Below are 19454 nucleotides of genomic sequence, written 5' to 3'. Positions count from 1 at the left end.
AATTTGGCTGAAACAAATACTTGATAAAAATTAAAATTAGATAACCTTTTATTCTTTAGGGAGATGATTCAGAAGCTGGGTTTGTTTTTTAATCAATTACAGTTAGTACTAAAGTTAACATCAACCATAGTTTCAATGTTGATTTTCCATATTAATGTTGATATATATGTTTATAATCTTTCAGTTATTTAGTTTTATTGACTTTTTTTTATTACTAAGGAAAACAAGATTAAGATATCTGAGACCACCTCAAAGGTTCTAGTTTTTCTCCAGAGTTTCTAAACTTGAATTCCCCTAAGCACCCTTTTAGATGTGTGGCTGGCCTGAACCTTATGAGGGATCTCACAGGCCGGTCTCTTCTGTAAAGACTATAAACTTAAAAAGCTGTTCACGAGACAATCTCACTGCAAATACCAAGAGCACAGACCTTAGGGTAAGAAGAGAGCAAGCAACGGAGGAAGACAACCAAGTTGCCTTTGCTCATCACGATGAAGAGGATGTGTAACCATCTGAGATTCTGGGTGTTGGCTTGCCAGTCAAATCTACACGCCATATTTTGGTGACCCTAAGGCAAAGACTAGGACATTATGTACAAAGTGTGCTGAACTCACGTGTAGAAGGACAAGGTTGGCAAAGAGCAGGTAGCGCTGGCATTCACTGTGTGTCAGAAACAGTGCGACAGAAACAAATAAGAAAATCTCACGGCCTCAGCTCCTACTCCATTCAGATTCCAAAGCGCCTGTCACTAGAGTTTAGTGACTTCATATTAGAAATATGATAAATATGTCTTAAAGCATCTATCTATAGAAAACATATATATATATAAAATTGTATATCTTAAAATAGCTTAAAATCTAAATTATCAGTATAAAACATTAAGCTCTCTCCACATCAATTGTTTTTTTTAAAATCTATGTAACAATAGCTTATCCAAAGCTCACCATAAACTCAACTTACTTACACACTGATAGCCAATCCCCTCACAAACACACACACACACACACACACACACACACACACACACACACAGACATATGTTAATGTGTTTATAAACACTATACACACAGACATGCTGTCCATTCGGTTCTTCACAGGAAAGGAAAAGGCACAGTTGCAGAAGAGAAAGCATCTCTTTACAGACAGTCATGTTTCCAACGTGCTCTGGTGTGAACATTTTGAGCTAGATTCTGCCCCTGACTGAACACAGTGGGCACAACATTTCAGGCTGCCTTCCACAGTCTGAATGAATCTGGTTTTTGTTAGAGTAAGAAATCCAGGGATTCATACATGAAACTGCTCACATTTCCTGTGTGAAGGGCACTGCTGTAACAGTAAGGATTTTTATTTAAATTAATTTTTTGAGACTATTATACATGAGTAAAGTATTCTGATAATTTCTACCTTCTCCTTTCCCCCCCAGTTCCCCTCCACTCTTTATGAAATTCATAACCTCTTCTTTATTATTGTTACATATTGAGTATATGTCTCTGTGTGTATGTAACTTGTTGAGTCCAATTAGTGCTGCTTGTATGTGCAAGTGTTTAATGTTGACTATTTGGGATTAGATAACCTATCATGGGGCTCGTCCCTGATTCTCCCTCTCTGAGCAGCTATCAATGACATCAATTCCTGATCATGCCTATTGTCCTTCCCAAACTATTTTAGCACTTGTTCACCCAACTCCTCAGTAAAGCAAGCACTTAGAAAGAGTGCCTGGTCTTCAGATTTTACCACATGCACCCTGGAAATTTTGGAATGTCAGCACTAAGTTCTGGGTCAGGGGTGCATCCCTGACAACCAGGAACCCAGGATCTTTGCCTGCTGATCTGCGAGCTAAGCACAATGAATGCCTGCTTCTGCCAAACAGCACCAGTAAAATAAATGATCCCTTAGAAGAACTACGGGAAAGCAACCATTTTCTTTGTCTTTGGATTATGCAGGGCAACTAGCATTTATGGTCTCCTGGGAGTGCCACACCTGTATAAGTGTCTAGCTCTAGATTTAGCCAATAAACCATTTAATTATTTATACAAGATTAATTCATGAGGAATAAGCATGATTGGGTGTTTCTGATCCACTATCAGAGAACCCTATAAAGGAAAAGTGTAGCAACCAGAGAATCTTAAATTTAAAAGTTTATTTAATCATATACAACGGTCACTGTGCTTTTTAATCCAGTTTGGTTATTTAGCTCGAAGTTTTATGTAATTGTGTGTTCTGAAAGTAATGGATGATTTATTGTTAAGAGGCTTCGTGTGGTCCTTTAAAAGCAAGTGAAATAAAAATGGCTAAATGGTCAGGCAGTGGTGGCGCACGCCTTTAATTCCAGCTACTTGGGAAGCAGAGGCAGGTGGATTTCTGTGAGTTCAAGGTTCAAGGCTAGCCTGGTCTATAGAGTGGGTTCCAGGGCTACATAGAAAGAACCTGTTTCGAAAAACAAACAAACAACAAACAAAGGGAGAAAACAAAATTAAAAAGTGCTAAACGATGAGCTAGGGTAGGAGATGGAGGAATCTCTAAACATTTCTAAAAGAAATATCACAGGAAAATTAGGTTTAAAATCCTTAAATTGGGCTCAAGTGCCCTGTGAGACTGGACTAAGGGTATTTTCCTATACCCCTCCATCTGTGTCTTTTTTTGTCCACTGTAAAAACAGAATTTGTTACCACACTCCTTTCCATTGAGATCAGAGGGAACATGAGAAGCAAAAGACTGAGGTCTGTGTTTGACGAAGGAGCAGACGTTGAGCTGTGATTAGGTCTGAAGAAATGGGAGACAGACTGAACCAGTCTACCAAATGTGTGATCCGGAGGCCTATTCTGCCTTCAGTCTCTTTTAAAAACAGGAAACATATCCAAGCATCTGTGTAAGTCACCTGACCTTCGGAAGCCACTGGGATGACTTTCACTCTCTGGCTTAAAGGGTCCCAAGTAGGCCACCGTACCTTTCCTGAGACTGTCATGGGGCTGAGGGGTATATCATCTACAGCAGGTGGAGGTGTTATATTTAAGGACCAAAGCTCTCCAAACCAGGACTGGCCATCTCAAGTCACAGACTACCTCTTCATCTTGTCATACAGGGGAAAGAAACGCTCTCCCTGGCCATTTAAGAAAACTGTCTTAGCAAGTAGGAGAAGGATATATGCATTGCAATGTATAGAAAAGGCCCATTCCTTATCCCTTCCCCACCCCTGACCACTGTTAAACATCATGACAGGGGATGGCATTTCAGCATGTCCAAATTGATGGTCATATACTCAATAAAGAAAACCACCACTATTTCCCCAACCACATAGGACATATACAGAATACATCTCTATTCAGCAATATACTGTTTACTAGTGTACGCCACCAATTACCACGCTGGAATTATGTCACAGAGTAATAACCAACAACACTGAACACTCACATCGCAGACATACATGGACGCACACGGACATACTGTTGGAGGGACACTTATCGCTGAGGAGTGCTCTCAGGCAGTCTCCCCAGACACAGAATCCACCATCTGAAGAGAAGATGTCTGGAGGAGGAAGTACAAGGTAGGCAAGCCATGTCCGAAGCAGACCCACGACAGCCCAGCACGATGGTGGCATCTGGCCACAGTGTACTCATGGTTAAGGTATGCGTGGTTAGACTGAGGGCCAGCATCAACATTCACTTGTCTTCTCATGAAGTATGAAAGGTAAGCTGAGGTTTCTTTGGTGATGGTCATTTGCTTGCATGGCAGATTTTTCTTCTGTTGCTGCATTGATGTTGTCCGAATACACATCGTCATCGTCTTCTTCATCCCTGGGGTTACCCTCCAAGCTGTGTCTAATGCCATAGGCGAAGTAGATCAGAAAACCTTTGGGGCAAGAAAGTGCATCAGTGTGTTAGGAGATGTTTTAATGCAGACAACGTAATACAGTAAGTCTCCACCTTTCTTTCAGTGACGGCCTTAGAAAAACAGAATGTGTGCATATGGAAGCTATAAGTACAACCTGCTGAGCCTGCTTTTAGAACTCGTGCGGATACGGTTTCAGGCCCGACCACTCTGCACTGGACAACCAATAAGGGGCTCATCTGTGGGAGACGCTATGTTTCCTCCCACTGGTCATTAGTTGTCGCCTATAACTGTAGAGGCTATCAACTTGAGAGTATGTGCACATGGGGTGGCATGGGAGGGGTTAGAGGGGGAGGTACCTGGGTGGGGCTAAAAGCAGAGAAGAGAAAGCAATATCATTATATTTCAATGTAAATTATATTTAAATAAAAATCTAAAAATCTTTAAAAAGGAAGAGTAGAATACGAAGACAGATAGAAAGCACTTCTTCATTTGTGACACCCCAACCCTATAGGATATATTTTTCTTTTCAACAAGTCTTTTCAGACAACAATTACATGGGAAATCTCTACTTAACATTCTCAAAGCTCAACCGATTGCCTCTAAGCAGAAATGATATGGTGAGGCAGAGGTTCAGATTACACACGAAACCCTAGCAACGGGTTATCACAGTCACGGTCAGGTAATCTGGAAAACATGCCCTGGGTTCACAATAGACACAGATACCCTTCTATCTGTGACTGTCAAACAGGACCCTGAGGCCTGAGCACAAAGGACTGTCACTAGCCATGCTAACAGTGGGGGGTAAAGGAGACAAGATTTCAAATGTCCGTGGAAGATAATCACTTATAAATATGCATGTTCCCACGCTGTAGTTCTGTTTTAGAAAACCACGTAAACCTTTGGCATCGTTATGGTGACTTTTTTGAGGGCTTCATTTTCTCATTCATAAGCTGGAGAAAATCAAATCTGTGTGAATGGACCCCAGGGTTACTGAGAGACTTGAAATAAAGACAACATCTGGAGGGCTGGGGATGTGGCTCAGTGGTATCCCAGTGGCTCAGAGGCCTGAGATAGCATGTGGGGGCCTGGGCTGAGTCCTCAACACAAAAGGAAAGAAAAATAAGGAAAAGATGTCTGAAAAAATAAGGAAACAAAAATGCTGAGATGTTCTCGGAAGTCGGAACGGAAGGAAATGAACGGAGCTTTTAGTTTTAGGAAAGGAGATTCCCAACATTCTTGTATCCGCGGCCCACCAAGCAAGGCGAACCCAAGTCCAGGAGCACAAGGCATTGCAAGACCTACCAAGCGCCATCCAGATGCTGAATCTGACCCAAGTGTCCGCACTTAACTGGACCATCAAGTAAATGTTGACCAGGATGCTGAAGGCCGGCAGAAACGGTAAGAACGGGACCTGTGGGAAGAAACATCCTTTGAAGACGGTGCTACCGTGAGAGTGCACTCTCCAAGTTATTCTGAGGCAGTGCCAATATCTGACATAGAGTCACACTGTGTCACTAAGCTTACAGTCTCATAAAAAGGACAACTCAAATAAATGCCATTCCTGTAGGAAGTGGTGAAAGGAAAGTCACTTTCACACTACTTGCTGAAGGTGACAGAAAGAGACACCATCAAGACAGCCTAGGGCTTAGATATCAGGGTAGCTGAGAGTTCACTGGTCTCATTCGGTCATCAAAAGCAAGTGCCTCTGGAGCTGTAGGTACCTATAGTATCCTGCGGGGCCCTCTGAGGAAGTGCCGTTCATGTTCAAGCGTCCTAGTTCAGTGAGGCAGGATAATTTAGTTTGCAAAGGGAGGGACTAAATCCTCACAAGAGGGCTCCAATTTTCTGAAAATAAAATCCTCAAATTATCTTCCTTCATTCTATTATTTAATTTTAATTTTTAGTACTTGGGAATAAACCTGGAATGTCCTAAATCATTTTCCTAATACTATAGACTGTTTAACACAAACTCTATTCCCTCTATGAATGTATGTATGTACACATGCATGTATGTATGTACTATATATAATGCATGCATGCTCAAGTTTTTGATGAAGGGAGTCAGACAGTTCATAGTTCATGTACTAAAAGGATTCATCAAAGACCTCCAACACTCTCACTCACTGCTTGGTCTTGTTTAGACAAATGAAACACACACAGAGAAAACATACAGAGGAAGTGTACCCAGCAATTAGGATTTTAATTATCATTTCACATACCATGAAGGCTACTTTTTGCTGATTCTGTGGCTGCCTCCAAATGATCAGAATGACAGCAGCGCAGAGGACAAAGAACAGGGCGAGAAGAGCCAGGCTCCAGGCTTCCAGTCTGGCAATGGCCTGGACTCCATACGTGGTTAGAATACTCAAGCCCAGGATGAGGAAAGCTATGGAGGTCAGAACAGAAGGCAGAGTCGGTACACATCCTTTCCTTGTGTTTCTCAGACCTAGTGGGTTGCCCTGGTATAACAGCAAGTTCTTCACTTTCTTCTTTGCCATACACCACCCCCCACTTCCTTTTCCATTGGGAAAAAGAGATGGCCCACTACACCCATCTAAGGATAACGTCCATGTTCTCATTTCTGATTTCTATGAAGGCATCCTCCCCATTTGACACTAACACCTTGCTTTGACTGTCACGTGACCAGGGCTCCTCATTTCCTATTCGCAGACTGTACGGATAGGATGGTTTTGGTGGTATACAGATTCCAGTTTTTTTTGTTTTTTTGTTTTTTTTTCAAATGAGAAATAACAACTTGACTTACGTTAAGCTATTATAAAGATTATTTGTAAATGCAAACCAATAATCTCACATGATCTGAATCTTTCTCATATTCTAGGCAGGTTTCTTCTGATGGAGTATGCAATACCCCTCCCACGCACTCTCAGAGAAACCTCCTCTGATCTGCCATGGGCTTTACTGTTCAATCCTGAAGAGCAAGGTAAGTCTCTCACTCCCCTGAGTGTTCAGAATAGTACTAGGCACACAGACAACCCCCAGAAGATGCCACTCAACATATGGATAATTAGGCAACTTCAACCAAGCAAACAAATCTTTCCTATTTTACTTCCTGACATCATCGGGATTTGTTTTGTTATTTGTCCTGATCCTTTAACATGGGGGAATACCCTAAGCCAATGAAATGTGCCAGTTTGTAATTCTGCCACTTTACCATGGGGATTTCTTGCTTTTGTGTGCATGTGTGGGGCTGTGCGAACACGTGTGCCATAGTGTGTATGTGGAGCTCTAAAGTTAACTTTGGTTGTTGGCCACCACCTTCCACCTTGTTTGAGGCAGAGTCTCTTATCTGTCACCATGTACAGCAAGCTAGCTGGCATGCAAGCTGCTTTTACGGGCATGCAATTCCTCATCCAGCTTCCCATGGGTCTTGGAGATCTTAACTCAGAGCCTGACATTTGAACAGGGCAGCGCGTGCTTTACCTACAGAGCCATCTCTCCAGTTCACAGATCTTCCTACACAACACAACACAGCCTCACCTCCCAGTGTCTCTGTAGGTACAAAATTCATAGCTCAAACTGCCAACAGATCCCAGGGCAACGTGAGGCCGGGTCTACAAGCACTGGTGCTCCACATCCACATCTGTTGGGCCTTTCAACATCTGCCGTGAAGACTTACCCAGGAATCCCACCAGAAAGCTCACGAGGGAAGCCGACTGTCGTGTGGGCAGGGCGGAGGGGCTGAAGAGGGTTCGTAGGCCGAAACCCCGTCCTTGCAGCATGGTGACCTGGGACTCGCTCTTCAAAGTTGCATTGGTACATGATTCCAGAGTTTCCTTCTCAGGGGTGTATTTGGGTTGCTCATAACACAAGCCAGGTTGGTACCTATCCCCAAATAAATATTGGTTGGTGTCTTTAATCGCATCGGTCCAAAATGAACCTGTTGCCTAAAACTCTTCGGTGAGACAGTTTACAAAGTCACAGTGTGTAGTCGGGTGACACGTCTCATGATTCCAATGCACAGCGTGCTGAGGCAGGCTACAAACCTCTTCCATAAAACACCCACAACAACTCTGAACTCCTTATCATTTCTTAATTAAAAAGTTGTACAACAGACCCCCAATAAAGTTAAAATTAAAGGTGAAGCAATTATGGCAACAGGATGGTATGCGAAGGCTCTGATGCCCAGTTGAGTCATGACTCACAGGAAGAGCACAGAAACTGCCACCGGCTATGGAGTGTACTGTCCCTTGGCTTGGGATTCTAAGGCTGTGTCACAGTCAGTCCCTCTGGCCATGTTTCTTTAGTGCCAGCCTGATTTAATCTAGCTTCACCTAGAGAAGCTCACACAGTGACTTGGTCACCTAGCTCCTGGGGAACCAGTTTCTTGTGGTTTGGCTTGTTCCTCTGCAGCGTACCAGAGTACCACATGCTTCACTTCCTAGTACCCTAGGCCCTCGCTTACTTCAGAAACACTCCCCCTCCATGTAAAGAAATGCGTTCACTGAGGAAAATGCACAAAGGAATACAGAAGGGAGTAACATCCACCCGACAGTACCTTAACGTCTTTTAGCATTTTGGCACGAGTTTATCCTGGATTATACACATACATTAACATTTATCACTTCTGAATGTAGGTTTATAATGCTATTTAAACGAATTCAAATGCTATAGCTTTGTATCTTAAAAGTCGGAAGAGTTATCTATTTACTGAAATGCCAGCGTTTACGATCAAAGAAGCCACTGAGTGAATGTCCCTTCATGCGTGCCACTGTTCGCCTGTTGATACTCAAGCCAGCTCTGCTTTCTTCACGCTTGGCGATCTACCTTTTCCATGGGCATTCTTTACATCTATTTGCTGGTGTCTCCTTGAGAGGGCCTTTATCGCACATATTCAGGAATAGGTACACATATATTAGGCAGATATACATTTATTGACTTGGAAGAATATCCAGGATATTTTGCTAATATAACCAAGACTGTCATGTAGTCGTCAAGACTAGGGCTCTATTGGTCAGTCTGTAAGTTTTTAGAGTTCTAAAAACAGAATTCTGTAGCTGCACATATTTTAGTAGACTGTTTTGTAGATGGGCCAAGCTCTTGTAGGAGTCAAACTGGACTTGATGCTTAGCTGAAGGCCAAGTCTGCTTCCATATTCAATATTACTATTTTAATGGCACGGCCTCCCATGTTGGTGACACTGCTGCCTTTTGGAGTTCTCACTGTCTCTTCTCCCCACATCCCACCTGGTACACACCCTTGAGAACCAATAGAGACTCACCTGAGAATAAGCACACAGGCTGCCACCAGGGAGTAGGCCATGAGGGTGCCAATAGACATCATGTCCACGAGAGCCTTCAGGTCAAAGAGAAAGGCCATCACAGCTATTGGGAAACAGACAAGGGAGTGAAACCCAGGCCCCTGGTGACATTTCTTACAGTTGTTCATTTAGTCAGGGACAAATGATTGACACTTTTCTGTTTTGGTACCAGTGACAGGTCATGTTACATCATAAGGTGTTTACTGGGATATACAAACTGCTAACACTAAGCCTTCAAAGCCCCTACCTAGTTCTTTAGCAAACACTAAATACATCGGCTTTGATTATTTAGAACCTGGCCTGGCCAAGATTGAAAATATTAGATGACAGAACACTGTGTTTTGAGGTCTCGAAAGGTAAACAAACACTACCAAGAAATGCCAGACACTGCTATTTACATCATAAGGAAAGTTAGGCTTCTGTATACAAGTTATGTAAGTTCTTTACATTCCATCTGTATCATGTCATATATAACTCAAAATATTTTAAATAGTCTTTACAAAATAATACTCGTTTTCAATGAAATTACATTTTGCACCTAGAGTAAACTCTAATCAAGTTAAAGCCACACAACCTGGAAGGTTTGTTAGAAGTCACGGATCAACTTATGATCCTGCACTCAAGATCCCAGCAATGCCAGAAAGTAAAAATACTTTAACATTAACTGAATTTACCACACAGCACTCCCTATCTTTGTGAACAGATAACACCACATTCAATATATATGATGCCCTACATCTATTTACAAGTTTTAGAGTCTATGAGTCACTTTATCTTCAAGTCAATGATCTTAGGAGGCAGAAAATTTTTAGTTACATAAAATGGACAGTATTTGACTACTCATTTACTTCTTTATTATTATTATTATTATTATTATTATTATTATTATTATTATTGCTAAATCCAGCAACTTCTCATGGATTGCCTTGATAGGATTATCCCTGTCTTACAGGCAGATTGACTTATGAAGATTATAATGGTTGGTGCTTTCTTGGCCTACAATCCTATAGTATCTCATTCTCTCTCTGACTCTGCAAACACTTCATTACTAACATACTTATATAATGGATTATTAAAATTTCAGCATGTCTGTAATGACCACAGATAGCCAAATACTAATTATTCATATAAACTCTGTGGTATAAGTTTAAAAATATACAAATATGGGTGTGAGAATATAAAATATAAAATACAATACTTTAGAAAGCATTCCATTATGATGCTTTTAATTATTACCTTCATTACTTATTATGCTGCTAAATTAAATTTTTTTCCAAATGAAGGAGAAGTTAAATTATCTTTACAATTCTAGACTGAAAGTAGAATTATTAATGGGAAAGATTGTTACTTTATTAGGAAGTATTTATTATGACAAGGGTTATCTTTACCATCATAGTGAACAGTATAAAATGGACGTTACAAGGCCTACAGTGGTGGTTCTTAGCCCTTCCCAGTGCTGTGACTCTTTAATATCGTGGTGAGCCCTAGTCATAAAATCATTTCATTGCTACTGCATAACTGTAATTTTGCTACTGTTATAAATCATGTGTTATGCAGGATATGTGATATGTGACCCCTGTGGGGTTGCAACCCACATGTTGACAACTGCTGACCTAGCAAAATCTTCACTTTATGGGGACAAACATTTAAGCCTGAGAAAAATAAGTAATTTGACCTTCCAACCTATGTCTCTAGTGTCAGATTTACAAGATGTCTGCCAGGTGAAACGACTTTGGCAAACACTTCCTTACCTGAAAGAAAAACTAACTGGATATTTAATAAAACATTCTTGATCCCAACTGCCCAGCACTTTAGAGTCTCAAAAAAGTCAAAAATGTTTATTTGACCATCTACTCTCAAGACATTTCCTCTCCATCAAGCTATAAAGCTTGCTCTACTCTTTCTCTCACTTCCTGCATCAGGAACCTTAAGGCCACTCTCTCAGTCTATACTGTCCCTGGAAATTTCCACATGCTCTAAGAATCTGGCCAGAGGTAGCTGACATGGATGTCACAGCATGTCAAAATGTAGGCAGTCTGGGTTCTAGGAGTAAAATGTACATGTCCAAGCTACTAAAAGACAAGTAGGTTCTGAACAAGGGATGAGCAGGTGTTAAGTCTCAGTGAGCCGGGCAGCCCACTGTACTGTGGGCAGGCAGTAAGTGCTCTGGCTGGGCAGCCTACTACACTGTGGGCAATAAGGACAAATGAACCACTTTAGATTATCTTGACATTAGAGTTGGCAACATTCAGCTTTTCAAAAGTCTTGCAATCATTCTTTTATAATTAGTACTTCCAAAATTAGGCAGTTATTCAATTTAGGTATTTTTCTGTGCCCAAATCACAATTGTATGTACTTATTCATCAATTAGAAGAGTAATACCTAGAACATAATGGAGAATCATCAACAACACTTCGCACATTTGTTAGATGCCTGAATGGTTAACATAGTAAAATAATAGAATCCCCAATGATTAATTAAAAATGAATTTAGTGTTTCACCATCACCATAATTGTAAGATGTTAATCCCAGTACTCATATACCAATTTATCCATGATTTTGTCTTTAACTTACATGCACAGCATGCAGACCCTTTCTTAAGTCCATGCATGCACTCAGCACGTTTTAGTCCAATGATGGAGAAACCTTGTTTGTAAAGCTTACCAGAAATGACCCCTGCAGTCATGGTGGCAGCAACTGGTGACTGCCTCTTACTCACTCTTGCAAGAAATCTAAACAGTAAGCCATCCCGGGCCATGGCAAACAGAATGCGGGGTAAGGGGAACATAGAACCCAGAAGACTAGAACAGAAAAATTCATAATTCAACGTGAGTTGAGTATTATTTTCCAAGTATACTTACAGGTACACAAAGCCATAAAAACAGGAAAGGCACAAAGATCTTGAACTTTATGTTAAACAAATCAGAAAACCACCTGTCCACATTTCCAGAGTTCTTGATGAAAAATGATCCCCCTTTTCTTAGTCAAAGTCAACTTTCTCACCTGCCACTGCACCCGATGACAAAGTAGCAATTACTGGTGTCTTCGTTTTGGAATTGATTTGAGCTAGACATTTGAAAAGCAACCCATCCTCCGCCATAGCATAGATTACACGAGGCATTGGGAAAATGGATCCAAGAAGACTGAGTAAAAAGCAAAGACATGCAGTATGGCAAACACATCCATGCAAAACCACACCCAGAATAGAGACACAGTGATTATGTAACACGGCGCATGACAGCTGGGACTCACACGGTCTTAAAGGACACTACCGTTGGGCATGTAAACATATCTTCCAGTAATGGCCACTGTGTTACTCTTTACTCTGGCAGATATTTATTTGCCCAACCAAATTATAAGACCAAAGAGAGCATTGCAAGTCATTTGTTTCTATCAATGATTGCTACTGAATTAAAATGAGTTAGACTGCGAAATTAAATGGTCAACCACTAAAATATCTTAGGGTTAATAATTCACAAAACGGAATTCCCAAATTAACAGGAAATTAAAAAGATCAATCAGTTTTATGCCACAGTAAGCCACCCATTTATGCAGTGATTACATATTTTCATATTACCATGATTTTGCATATAGATTGATCTTTGGTATAATATAATAGTTTTAAGCATTAAAATGATCAAGTCAAAGAATGGCTTAAAAATTGAACGTATTATAGGTTTAGCATATGGAAGGCGCTACAATTAAGTGTTAGTAACAGTGAGGTTCAGGATACAATTTTTTGCTTAAGATAAATTGAATTATTTACGTTTATTGTTTGTGTCATTCCACATAATATTCAGTTGTGAAAGCATTTAAGAACAAGAGGTAATGTACTTGATTTTAAAACCATATTTGGGGAGTGGGGGGCTCACATGGTGCTTCATGCCTGAAACCATCGAGTGAGAAGCTGAGCCAGATGGCTGCTGAATGTTTGAGACTAGCCTGGTATTCACGGTGACTGCCAGGTCAACTGTGGCTACGCAGCAAGACCTTGTCTCCTCAAATAACCATTTTCTTTATCCTTTTTTTTTCATTACTTAGAGAAGACTTTATTAGTTTTTGTCATCAAACCTACATAGATAAGATCATACAGATTTAATACAGTGTGTTATGCTTGCACAAATGGAAAAAAAAATAAGTCCAGCATTTCTAGACCATTACGGCTACTGGTCTTTGTACAATGCCAACTCAACAGAATTAACTGAGAAAAAAAAATTTTTTTTTCCAAACTTGACAGCATAACTACAGTTTCCAAAATTCAAACCACATATGTATAAGGACCAACCATGGTAGCATGCTATGCATCAACAGTTGATGTAGCCATAGGGGAATCTTTTCACCCGCCTCAAAGATCATGGGGGCACACTGGCTTTACAGTGTGGACTATACCTGTTTGGAATTCTTCTTAATGAATCTCATCAACAGCAGAGCCCCGAGAAACCCAAAGAAGTAGTCCCTAAACTCACTTAGTATTATTGGGACTAGAAACTAGAAACATCTTTGAAATAGACGTTTGAAAAAGAAAAAAGTAAAAGCCATGTTGATGAATCATACTCAATTTTTTTTCTAGCTTCAAACTTTTGAAAATTATTTTCAATTTATAAAAAGGAACGCTCAGGCCAAAAAAAAAAAAAAAAAAAAAAGCTTTTCTTCTTGTGAGAATTCTGCTATGACGTGTGGCCTGCATGAGGTGTTCTGCTTCAGATATATTAACTAGTCATATGAGATGCTCTGGAGACTGTGAGCTGCGGCACAGTAAATAAGTAGCTATGGAAAATCTGAACATCTGACATTCAAATTCTCTTGTCTTTTTACATAAAGAATCACCACTTGTAATTTCAGAATGGTAATTCTGTTGTTTTAAAGAATATATTTCACTCTGATCAGCCCTTAAAGGAGAGGGGCTCAGCTTGTCACAGTTAGAAGCACATTTACTGTTTTATTTTATTTTATTTTTTAAATGACACAGCATATGGCTTCTAGTCCCAGACACACTATTGCTTCATGGAGAATTGTCCAAAGCGTCAAGTCTGCATATAGTCTCAAATGACCCAAACAATGTAGGTGAGACTGATGTCAGCAGCAGGGCCAGCCTAAAGGTGTCTACCATAATATGTGGTTATTATATATGTGTGACACACACACTCATATGTCCCAGTGCTATGTATATTACTACTGAAGCTTATACCATCATGATCTTGGGGGGAAAAAAAACAGCTGACAATGACCATGTTTTTGCAATCACTCGAGGTTTCTAGACAGCAATTCTGGGCAAATTATTCTTTGAGTACATAGCTGTTAATGTGTTCCTCGTGTTGGGATATTTTTAGAATATACAAAATCAATCTCATGGTTGCAGTGGCTCAGGCGCCAGGGTCTTCAGAGCTCTGGTCAAGCATTCTGCCACTGAACTATTTGCAAGAGCAAATCTGAAGCCACCGACTACACTTTGTAAGACCCCCTAAGATCCCCAGTCCCAAGGGCAGTGCAGTGTACCTTGTTGATAAGGCGCAGAGGGAGCCTGCCGCGACCACGTATTTGGCAGGACCCCACCTGACATATTCAAATGCGACAGGGAGTGGACTTTTCTCATCCAGGAGGTAGTAAGGCATCATAAGCGTTAAAGCTGCAGAAACCCCAAAGTAGGCCATAAAGCAAACAAGTAAGGAAGTTACTATTCCAATGGGAATGGCCTTTTGGGGATTCCGGACCTCTTCACCTAAGGAAACACAAACAGATTTGCATAATCAGTCAAGAGTTAGAGAGGCGAGGGACTTACTGTGGTCCATGCCTCCCTGTCCTCTGTAGTCTACTCTGCTTTTGTCCCTTGGGCCTTCTTAGCAGGTTCTTTATTTCATATAAAAAAAGTTCTCTTCTGTTCATGAGGATACTTTGCTCTTAGCGAAAAGAATCCAACAACCAGAGGGAGAAAAGAAGAGCGGAACATACAAGTCAGTTAGTTTCCCAGCTGCAGAAAGGAGGAAAAGAAGACGCATGGGCATTCTTAAGTAGTTAGGTTTAGAATGACAGTTGACGTCACTTGGCAAACAGTTGCATTGGTCTTCTGTAAGCTTTGGAACTTGAGGGCGCTTCACACAAGCCTATTCCATCTATGTATATGAGACGTCAGATTCCATGGAAAACATCAGAATATCCTTCTTGTAAGACTGGGCTTTGAAGCTCTCCACACAGTCAGTTATAAGGCCCATGCAAATGGGAAGCTAGAAAGACTCTCTGACATGAGGATTTTTGTCCTTCGGAATACAGAGGAAAGAATTGGTATAATCTGCCTGGTGAGTGAAAAGGTAATTTAAGGCGATAAACTATTCTGGAAGGGGACAGAACCTTTAGCTAAAAGATTAAAGGTGGAATTGTGCGCAGCATTGAGGATTCTCATCAGATCAGCCAGATGTGGTGTCTTAGGTGGTTATCCTCAGGATGGGTGCTGCTCTTGACTACACAGAAGCCAGCCCTGAGCGGTTTAGGCAAGTGGCTTCTGTATCATAGGCAGCATGGCTTGCAGGTGGTTGAGAAGTTAGCATCCTTCCCACCCCACACCTCATCTTTTTCCCTTGCTCCTCTGCTACCCCCTGTGGGACCCTTTGCTTCTAACTAACGAGGAGGAGGAGGCGGCATCTCCCTTACCGGTTGTTGCAATGCAGTCAAAGCCCACAAAGGCATAAAAGCATGTTGCAGCGCCTGCCAACGTCCCTGTAAAGCCATAGGGCATAAAGCCGCCAGCCCCGTAGATGCTTGTTCCGTTCTCAGAAGGTGGTTCTCTGAAGAAAAGGACAGCCACTGTCAGCCACTTCAGGGGAGCTATCTTCTGGAGTTTGTTTCTCGAGCTTTCCAGCCCTAGGGAGGCTGGTGTTGCTCATTGGCTCCTTGAAGCTAAGGTATATAAAACTAAAACTTTATTCTGTCATCTTGTTCTGGAGAATATGGTAAACTCCCTCACAATGACCCTCTATGTCACTGACATCCAACTACAGGCTACTCATGGCAAGTCCAAAAGGCTTGGTCCAAACTCCCTCCCTTCTCTCTCTCTCTCTCTCTCTCTCTCTCTCTCTCCCCCCCCCCGTGTGTGTGTTACAGCGTCTCACTATGAGTCCACATTAGCCTAGAATCTGCAATATAGCTCAGGCTAGACTTAAATTTTTGTCAATACTCTTGCCTTGGCCTGCTGTGTACACAACTGTGCTGATTTGCATAGACCTATGCTTGATGAAACACACAGGTAAGCAGGATTTTGACATCAAAGATCCCACAAGTGAGCCATGTTCTCCATGAAAGGTAAGAAGCTTTATCTTCCTTTTCTCCCATAAGAATCAGTTTTTATTATGAAACAAAAAGAAAGGCAGACTGTACCTTTAAAAAATTTATTTAGGGGGTTGGTGACTATAAATGATATATGTCAATAAAAATATCCACTTATACCTTACACCATATAATACATACTTCTATAATTTTATTTTTGCTTACGAAACCAATTCCACTAATAAAACCAAAATGGCCTCAAAGATTTTGTGTGTGTGGGTTCAAGATAGGCTTCTCTGTGTAGCCCTAGCTGTCCTGAGATTTACTCTATAGACCAGGCAGGGTGGTCTTGAACTCAAAGGTTCAACTGCCTCTGCCTCCTAAGTGCTGGGATTAAAGGCTCATGCCATGATGCCTGGCTTCCAAAATTCTTAAAAGCCTGAAAGCATGCAATGAAACTGACTGTACCAACGGAGAAACTACAGGGTGCAATCAAATATTCAAATCCGATAGGAATCAAACAGGAACAAGAAACTATCCAAGTTCCTTAGAGGCGGTGAGCTGCTGGGAAGCAGAGTCGATGATGTTCTTCCAGTGCTGAGCCTGCCCTGGAGGCTGAGGCTCAGAGCCAGTGCCTGCAGAGCTTCACACAGTGGCTCAGCTGGAAGCACACCCCTACCTTAGGGTGGCGAATCTACAGAAGAGGGGCTGTGTCCTCGAACCGGTCCCCCAGAAAGGTCTCAGAACCAACAAGAATGAGAGCTGTTGCTTTACAGAGAGCTTGCAAGTACTCTTAAAATGTAACACAGAGAGAGCTGGGGCGAGCAAGGGGAGAGGGGAGAGGGGGAGGCAGCGGGGGAAGGGACTACACAAGAGGGGACCAAATATTTACCTGGCACTTGCTGATATATTTTTGAGAAACTCTTCACTGATCTTCCAGTTAGCCACATTTCCTTTCACAAACCCAGCCACCATGACGAAGAGAAGGACCAGGATATTAATAGCTGTAAAAAATTTATTCACCCAAGCAGACTCTTTTACTCCAAAAGATAAAAGACCTGTGGAAAAGGAGACGGCATCAGTATGGGCTCCTTGGCCACAGAAAAGGCAATGCTACCCTTTTGCCAATATACACATTGGATATTATTATGTTCATGTATGTTCTTCAATTGTATCGCCAGCTCAGCAATTAGGCACTTTACTGTGAAGCAATGCCTTTGGGCACAGAACTGGTTTTGAAGTCTGGAAGCACGCGGTATTGTGCTGACACTAAAGAGATCCCACACCATCTATGTGAGCCTAGTTAACTATGGTTATTATTACTATGGTAGGCACAGACGGAAGACTTACATCTGAAAGGCTGTCATTAAAAGCTGTTCCAGAGCTAATATAAAAAGCCCAATCGTAAGTCTGCCATGTACCTTCTGACCATATCACCAGAAAAAATTCTTCCAATTGTCATGCCAAACAGAAGGTTCTCTGCTAAATCTATTCTCACCTGAATATATTTACTTTATATTAGGGATGTAAATTTCTCATGTGAGTAATTGGATGAAACCGATCAGTATAAAGAATGAAGGTCAATTCTGGTATCCCTGCAGAATTCTACACATGCACATACATATATTTCTGCACCAACAAATTTGTCATCAGGTTTAGCAGCTGCATGACATATGATGTGGAGACACTTTAATCCCTTATTTATAGACAGTTAGGTCACTCTTGGTTTTGTTTTAATAAACAGCACTGGCATCATTGTCATTTTATAAATATCCTTCTCATTTTATAACATTTTCCTTGCAAAAAGTCTTCTGTAAACTAAGAGTGTATGGGAGGACTCCTCCCTTGGAGCTTGGGGAATCCTGCGGAAGATGGAGAGGGAGAACTGTCGGAGCCAGAGGGGTTGAGGACAGCAGAAGAACACGGCCCACAGAATCAACTAAGGAGGGGTCATAGAGGCTCACGGGGACTGAAGTAGCAATCACAGAGCCTGCATGGGCCTGCACANGACCCTCTGCATCTATGTTAGAGCTGTGTAGCTTGCTATTTTTGTGGTACTCTTTAACCATGGGAGTGGGGGGTGTCTCTGACTCCTTTGCTTGATCTCGGGACCCCTTTCCTCCGGCGGGGTTGCCTCATCCAGCCTTGATCTGAGGCTCTGTGCCTAGTCTCACTGTGTTTGGTTGATATCTCTAGGAGGCTTGCTCTTCTCTGAGGAGAAACGGAAGAGTAGATCTGGAGGGGAAGGGGAGGTTAGGATGGATGGGACTGGAGGAGTGGAGGAAGGAGAAGCTGCAGTTAGAATATACCAAAAACAAAATGAAACAAAAAGTGTCTGGAAGGGCGTGCCTTGTACATGTGTGCGCATGCGTGAGTACAAGTGTGCATGTGCGGATGTGTGCACATGTGCATGAGTGTGTGTAAGGAGGTCAGAGGTCGATGTGGCTGCCTGCTTTGATTCTCTGAACTTCGTTTTTGGAGACAGTCTCCCACTCTAACTGGAGCTCCTCAGCTCGAGGCTAGCTGTCCAATAGACCCTAGGGATTCAGGGATGGAGCCACCTGCCTTGGTTTCCCCCATCCCCGGTGCTGGGGTTACAAATGGGCCTCACCAGTCCCAGCCTCTAGGTGAGCTCTGGGGATCCAGGCGCACATGGTCGTGCTTGTGATGGAAGGCAAGTTATCCACCGAGTCACCTTCCAAACCCCAGACACTCATTTTTATACAAGGCAAAATTGGCCTCATCTACATTGTACAAGTTTTACGTCAGAGTATTTTATTCATACTGATTTATAAAAGGTATTTATATATTATTAGCTGTGTATCAGTCATTCGCGGTTGATAGTTTTCATCTCTATCATTTTAAAATTCCTTCACTTGGTTTATTTCGGTGGCAAGTATAGAGCCTGTGTGTATTAGGCAAATGCTAACGATGAACTTCTCTCCTAGCTCTATAGATTGCTTTAACCTTAACACGTTGCTTATCAATGTTAATACTTGTTGGAATAACCCGTATGTCCCTATTTTAGTATCTACTTTTAATAAGATTTTCTCCAAACTTCAACATTCAAATATTCGCTTTCCATTCAGTT

The 19454-nt window shown here is 41.6% G+C and overlaps 1 protein-coding gene across 3 annotated transcripts in view; it reads right to left on the bottom strand.

The window, feature by feature from the left end:
- Positions 1-1055: 1055 nt before the first annotated feature.
- Positions 1056-19454, bottom strand: part of Slc7a2 (solute carrier family 7 member 2) — a 55326-nt gene continuing 36927 nt past the window's right edge. Inside the window, exons 4-12 of one of the 3 annotated variants that reach the window (XM_021218812.2) lie at positions 17256-17421; positions 15752-15885; positions 14603-14825; positions 12110-12249; positions 9068-9170; positions 7466-7671; positions 6048-6214; positions 5131-5239; positions 1056-3846 (exon numbers count right to left, since the gene is read on the bottom strand). In XM_021218812.2, the coding sequence (XP_021074471.1) occupies positions 3650-3846; positions 5131-5239; positions 6048-6214; positions 7466-7671; positions 9068-9170; positions 12110-12249; positions 14603-14825; positions 15752-15885; positions 17256-17421 (1445 nt within the window). In that variant the 3' untranslated portion in view covers positions 1056-3649. Of the gene's footprint in view, positions 3847-5130; positions 5240-6047; positions 6215-7465; positions 7672-9067; positions 9171-11770; positions 11908-12109; positions 12250-14602; positions 14826-15751; positions 15886-17255; positions 17422-19454 lie in introns of all 3 variants that reach the window. The other 2 variants (XM_029531898.1, XM_029531897.1) reach the window with 2 other exon arrangements.

Source organism: Mus pahari, chromosome 19 (assembly GCF_900095145.1).
Source record: "Mus pahari chromosome 19, PAHARI_EIJ_v1.1, whole genome shotgun sequence".
Taxonomy (NCBI): Eukaryota; Metazoa; Chordata; class Mammalia; order Rodentia; family Muridae; genus Mus; species Mus pahari.
This window is presented reverse-complemented; position numbering and strand designations above follow the sequence as displayed.